This window comes from Asparagus officinalis, chromosome 5, assembly GCF_001876935.1.
Source record: "Asparagus officinalis chromosome 5, Aspof.V1, whole genome shotgun sequence".
In the NCBI taxonomy this organism is placed as follows: Eukaryota; Viridiplantae; Streptophyta; class Magnoliopsida; order Asparagales; family Asparagaceae; genus Asparagus; species Asparagus officinalis.
Window position 1 is genome coordinate 33,998,083 of NC_033798.1, and position 7,179 is coordinate 34,005,261.

General features: G+C 41.1%; 1 protein-coding gene across 1 annotated transcript; it reads right to left on the minus strand.

Annotated features, from left to right (window-relative positions):
• LOC109841696 lies at positions 902 to 2,031 on the minus strand. Its single transcript, XM_020410642.1, has 2 exons — positions 1,537 to 2,031; positions 902 to 1,462 (listed from the first exon to the last, which is right to left on the minus strand). The coding sequence occupies exons 1-2, from the start codon at positions 2,029 to 2,031 to the stop codon at positions 902 to 904; spliced, it is 1,056 nt and encodes a 351-aa protein (XP_020266231.1).

Sequence of the window (7,179 nt, forward strand, 5' to 3'; positions counted from 1 at the left end):
CGCTCTATCGCCGCAATTTTCTCAGGGTTGATTTCAATTCCCCTTTGGGTAATCATGAACCTTAGGAACTTTCCCGATTGCACTCCAAAGGCACACTTAGCTGGATTGAGTTTCATTTGGTAGTGCCTCAACGTAGAAAAAGTCTCGTCCAAGTCGGAAATATGGGTGCTTGTTTGGATTTTACCAACAAGTTGTCCACATAGGCTTCGAGGTTCCTACCGATTTGGTACTAAAAGACCTTGGACACGAGCCTCTGATAGGTGGCTCCTGTGTTTTTCAATCCGAATGGCATCATCTTGTAACAATACGTGCCCATATCGGTGATGAACAAAGTCTTCTCATGATCATGCCTTGCTACGAATATCTAATTATAGCCTAAGAAGGCGTCCATGAAACTGAGCAGTTCGTGTGAGGCACTCTCGTCGACTATCTAGTCGATCCGAGGTAGGGGGTAGTTATCCTTGTGGTAGGCTTTATTGAGGTCGGTAAAATCTACGCAAATCCTCCATTTGCCCAATGCCTTTTTCACCAAGACGACATTGGCTAGCCATTCCGGATATTAGACTTCTCGAATAAAGTTAGCTTGCAGGAGCCGCTTTACCTCGTCGGCTGCTACCTTCTGGGGCTCTGAGCTAAGGTGTCTCTTCTTCTGTCTGACCAGCTTGACATGTTTGTCCATGGCCAACTCATGGCATATGACTTCAGGAGGGATCCCTGGCATGTCGGCGGGTTCCCAGGTGAATACATCGGTGTTAACTTTTAGGAATTCGATCAGGGCCCCTTTCAAGGGTTCAACGAGACTAGATCCTACCTTGATCGCCTTTGTGCCAGCCGAGTTGATGGGAATTTCTTGGATTTCCTCTACCGGCTCTGTCCTCGGTCATTCAGCCATTTTTTCCATTTACAAACATGCTTTTTTGATGGACATGGTGCCTTGAGCACCCTTTCCCTTGACTGAGAGTAGGTAATAGGACCTGGCTTCTTTCTGGCTGCTCTGGACAACTCCCACTCCATTCGGAGTTGGAAATTTAAGAACTTGGTGATAGGTGGAAGCGATGGCCCGCAAAGAGTGGAGGGCGGTCTGACCCGATATGACATTATGGGCTGATTTCATGTCCATCATGAGGAATTGAATCTGAGTAGTGACTTGTTTAGGAGGAGCCCCCAGTGTCATTGGTAGAGTTATCACTCCTTCAGGGAGGAGGGAATGACCAGTGAAGGATATAAGGGGCACTCTGCAAGGCTGTAGGCGGGATCTGTCGATCCCCATCTGCTCAAAAGCGTTGGTGTATAGGACGTCCATCGAGCTTCCTGTATCGACCATAATTCTCTTCACTTGATATCCGTTAATGGTCGTGGTGATGACAAGAGGATCATCATGGGGTGTTTCAATACTCTGCAGGACCTCCTCACTGAAGGACACAAGCTCTTCTATCCTCGTCTTCTTAGGATCGTGGTCGACCTGTAGCATCCTCCTGGCATATTTCTTATGCTCATTATTGGACGACCCTCTAATGACGGGCCCCCACTAATTACATTGATGACTCCCTTATAAGCAGTCTCCGCAGGCTGATCATTCATTAGGGGCCGAGGTCGGGGGGACCGAGAGTGGGATCTTCTATCTTTTTGAGTTGGAGCAGGGTTCCTACACTCTGCTGGTAGCACGAGATCCTTCAAGTATCCTCTCGCGATCAAATCTTCTAGATCCCTCTTGAGGATCTGACAATTATTAGTGAGATACCCATGGTCCTGATGATATCGACAAAATTGTCTTGTATCCCTGCTTCTGGGGCCCGACACCATCTTTGGCACATGATCTTTGAGGTATCCTTCCTTCTGAGCCGACTTCAAGGCATTAGTGAGAGAGATGCCGGAGATGGGCAAAGGCTCCTTCAAAACCGGATTTCTTGGCTGATCCTTCCTGCCAGGTTGATTAGGACGGGTGTTGACCCTGGGAGAATCCTTGCGCCATTCTGGCTTCTGGTGATCCCGGGACGGCATCATTGCTTGAGGGTTTGAAGGGAAGGTCATCGCTGGCGGAGGCGTATGGGCGGAACCCGAAGTGTCCATTTTTTGATGACGCCTTGTAAGCCCGGGCGTCTTCCATATCCATGTATCCATGGGGTTTGGACATTATTTGCTTGTAGTTGGCGACTGGCTTCTTGGCGAGGGAGTCGGCCAGTTCATTATCCTGAAGACCCACCACAAGTGTCGACATAGCGACTGTGCTTCCGGGATCATTGACTTCCAATCTCTTTGCTTGAAATCTCTTGAAGTAAGCTTTGAGGCTTTCGTCTGGTCTTTGTCTCATTTGGATCAGCACGTGAGGAGGGAACTTCTGCTTTGTGTCTACCAGAAAATGATGAATGAACTTACGACTGAGTTGTTTAAAACTATTGATGGATCTCTTCTCCAGAGTATTCCACCAAAGCTTAGCACTTCCTTTGAGGGTGATGGGGAAGCATCAACATAGAACTACTTCGGATACTTGAAGCATACTCATTATATCAAAATAATTCTGAACATGCTCCGAAGGATCTCCCTCGCCTGAGTACGTCTTTAGGTGAGGCATCTTAAATTTCTCAAACGGGAATTCCATTATCTCCTTAGATAACGGGGTATTTCCTTCGATAGTATCAAAAATTGGTTTGTACCCTCGGTCGTAGCCGGAGGCCCTTGCAGTGGTTAACAAAGTTGAGGAGTTGTGGCGGTGGGGTTTTTTGAGAATATTTCCTTTGGCACGTCCCCCCGAATGGCTAGGACCGGGGTTTTTATCATCATTGTTTAGTTGCTTGGGGTGGTTTTCCGCCCGTTCATAGTGGTTGGGAGGAGGCCTCGATGTGCCGCGACACATCATGGGTTTGAGTTTCCGATCGTCAGTCTTCAAGTGGTGGAAGTTGTTCATCCGTGTGGCTGCCGTGGGATTCGCCAGAGGAGTTCGTTGGTCAGGGTGGTAAACTGCTCTCTCAAAGATGAAGAGAGTTTGTCTACCGTCTTCTCCAATTGACCCTGGGTCACATAGTTTGGAGGTCCCCTTATAGGAGATTGGTTCACTCCTCGCTCAGAACTCGACATTTCTTCTCAAAAAGAGGAAAGTAACCCCACGATGGGTGCTAAACTATTGATGCTCGTGAACAAATAGTTGGGGTTTCCCGCCATCAGATGCAGTTTCGATCCTGGTGATGGTGGGGAAGAAGGAGAGGATGAATGTTGAGGTCACTTTCCTTCTTCAACTTTATGCCTGATTCTCAGAGCTCGGGTGAGCGGATCACTTGCAAACACAAGAATCACGGGAGTATGGGTTTTGTTCCGCGCGTGGTCTCCGACGATCAAGTTCAGACTGTGTGCTTGGTCCGGTCATAGAGAAATAGTATGCCCCCTAATATGAAATAGAGAATTATATTTAGGTAATGATGGAGGAAGACCCGATACTCATTTCAGGATGAATAGAGTCTGTAGTTTATAAGGAGCCAAGGAGAAAGAGTCTTTATAGTGAGAGGATGAGCAAATGGTTGATAGTAAGAAGGTGAGCTTGGCAGGCCTGAGTCATCTCTACCCTATTCGTGTCGATTTTGTGAGTATGGGCGGGTAAACTTAGCAACATGGGAATCAGCAGACGTTAGGCTTATCAATAGGGATTGGAGTCACTTCTGTGACATAGGGAATAGCAACCGTTGAAGGCTTGTCTGCAGATGAGCGTGGAGTGGTAATGATGACCATAAGATGGTAAAATAATGCTGGGATAGTACAATCGTAAGTCGCCTCCGGGGAGGTGTCCTGTTGCTCGAGCAGCAATCTTTTCGCTGCCGACCGAGTCCGCCTTTTCCGAGTCACTCTTTGGGCGAGCAACGCCGCGCTCGACTGGGTTTCATACCTCAAGGATAACATATTTGTATGTAAAGAGAACCCCTATAAATTATCGAAAAAGAAATTAATAAGGGTAATTTATAAAATGAAAAATATTACTTTTCATGAGAAAGGAATTTATATATATATATAATATTATATATATATATATATATATATGTATTATTATATATATATATATATATATATATATATATATATTAATATAATATATATATATATATGAGAAAACGGGGGTGAGCTGCAGGAGGAAATTTCTACGTCAAGTGATGACATGTGAGCCACGGGACATCAATGGACTAGTAAGGGGGGCTCAAATTCATACATTGAGGCGTAGGAAATTTCCTACGCTGCAGACTCACCGTCGCTATTTTCTCATATATATATAATATATATAACATATATAATATATATATATATATATATCATATATATTATATTATAATATATATATATATATATATATAATATATATATATAGTATAGAGAGAGAGAGAGAGATGAGAGGAAAATGGGTATACTTGGTACCAAGGATCCTTGTAGTCGACAGTGGACAGCATTATGTCCATAGCATCACACTAGAAGATGGAGGCATCATTGTTCCTCACCAACAGTCGCAAGGTGATGTATGGAAAGATGTGTCGACATCAACTACCAAGGATCCTTGGCCAGCAAGTATACCATATTCCTATATATATATTATATATATAATATATAAATGATATATATATATTATATATATATACTATTAAATATATATAGTATATTATATATATAATATAAATATATATATATATATAATATATATATATATATGTTTAGTTATAATGAGAAATAGTTTTAAAGAATAATTTTGGAAAAAGAATATATATTAAATAAGAACGTATAACTGATAGTCGTAGAGCGTGACATTTCATGTGCAAAACGATATCGGTTTTTTGTTTTCTGTTTACCACGTTGTTATATTGGAGGATACTTAATTTCAGATAGTCTGTATGAGAAGTTGGATATCTTAGTAGTAAGATAATAATGAAGTCCCCTTATGTATGCATTCATGCTGCAGTAGATTGTTCATGCATTTGATATTTCTTTATAGTTCTTATTCATGCTTTATAAACGGGTTTAATCATGTTCAACATGTCGTGTTATTATTCATTATCTTTAATGTGTTGAGAACCTTAGTAGTTCATGACTTAGTGGCCTCGTGTGTCATGAACAGACTTAGTGACATGCGTGAGTGTGTTGACTGGTTTAGGTGGTGAACCCGAGTTTTCAATAAGGATTATGATTAAATTAGAAAAATGAGAAGAGTTGGGATGGGGAAGTTAATGTTCATGTGATCGGATATAGCTATTGATGTATCTTCCGGGATCACGCCAGTGGTTGGTGTCGCCATTGGGGTTGGTTTGTAGGGCTAAAGTGAAGTGTGTACATCACTTTAGTCAGTGGAATCGTTTCGTCACCCGAGTTTTGCTAGAGTTTGGACCAGACAGAAAATTATTTATGTGTAGTCCATTGGCCGCATGTGTAGCGGGGTTGGATGTACGTAGGGGATTTGTGAACAGTCAGTTATCCGATGATAGGAGCATTGACTCTGTGTGAGATGTGGACTACTGAGCTTTAGGTTGGTTAGTATTCGACCCAGTTATTGTATTCACATAGCTGTATATTACCATTAGATTTCCAGTTGCATGTATCATTGTCTTTCTTGTTTTATTATTGTCATAGCATAAGTCATTAGACGGCGTGACAGGTTTTAATGGTGGCCTATGCAAGTCATGGTCCTGAGTTCCTATTAGTAAGAATATAATGGATAATTTAGATACATATCATGATTTCACCCGTGAGACTATTCTTGAGCCCTTATCCTATTTTCTTGATAGATTTCGTTTCGTCCCTATCTTATCACTCTTTGATTCTGGGACTTCCCACTATTTCTTGTCTCATAACTTCCTACTGTTTCTTGTTTCTTGTCTCCTATGCTTATGGATATTGTTCCATATCTATCCTTGGGTTATTTCTTATTTTAATTCCGAGGGCGGAATTTGTTTTAAGGGGGTAGAATGTAAGGACCATGGAATTTGATACTAGTTAAAATTATTTTTAGTATTTTAAAATATTTAATTATTATTCTTAAAAGAGTATTTATATTTTTCTTAAATTTCTAAAATTTTCTATGATCTAAAGCCTAAGTTTTATATTTATTTAAATGATTTAAATATTATAAATTTATTTAGTACGGTGAAAATCTCTAGAATTTATCCGTTGTACTATCGATACTATTACGTATCATTTTAAATAATATGTTGTATTATTATTATGTATATTTTCATATAATACGTTGTATTATTAATTACGTATTATCTATATAATTTGTTGTATTATTTCTACTGTTACATATTATCTATCATATTAGTATAACTGGTACGTTTTACTATGTATATAATTGTCCCATAATTATTTGATTTTAAATATAAATAAATATATTTTTATTATTAATTATTCTCGTTTAATTGTACAATATGTGTATATTTTGACTATTTCGTATCAACTGTTGTATTAGCACAACATGTACGTTTTTATTTATATATAATTATTCTGTAATTACTTTAATTTTGAAGTAACCCGTAATCTATTTATATTTAATTATTTTTTCAAAAACGCCTATACTATGATTATATTATATATATATATATATATATATATATTATATATATATATATACTATATATATATATATATGATATATATATTTATATATATATAATATCATATATATATAATATATATATATATATATGTATTACTTTTCTTTACCGGCTTTCTTGCCTCTCCTGTTCACACCGCGCCCAACATTATCTGCTTCTTCCTGCTCTCGTCGTCCACGTGAGACTAAAATTCCCGTCGGCCATCGACGCTACCACCGGAGCCATGCGGACCACTTGCCGCCACGTCCAAACCTCCGAGCACCTGCCCCGCTGGCCTCCGACCGACACCGGCCAGTAGGTCGCCGCCGAAGCCCTAACAAACCCGCAGCCAGCCGACCCCGCTCGGCCTCACCTCGCGGCGCTAGCGCGCCTTGAATGCGACCGACGACAAGCCCGCTACCTCTACCAGTCAGGCAGCACCTGCACGCGCATCACTTGCCCAGATCCGGCAAGCCTGACAACAGCCTGGCCTTGTCGGGCCGGTGAGTTTCTGCCACTACACCAACAACCGACGCCGCACCTCCGCAGCGCTCAGCTCGGACCGGCCAACTTTGACTGTGTCTAACTCCGACGAAACTGCGCGACAAGATAACCCTGCTGTCAA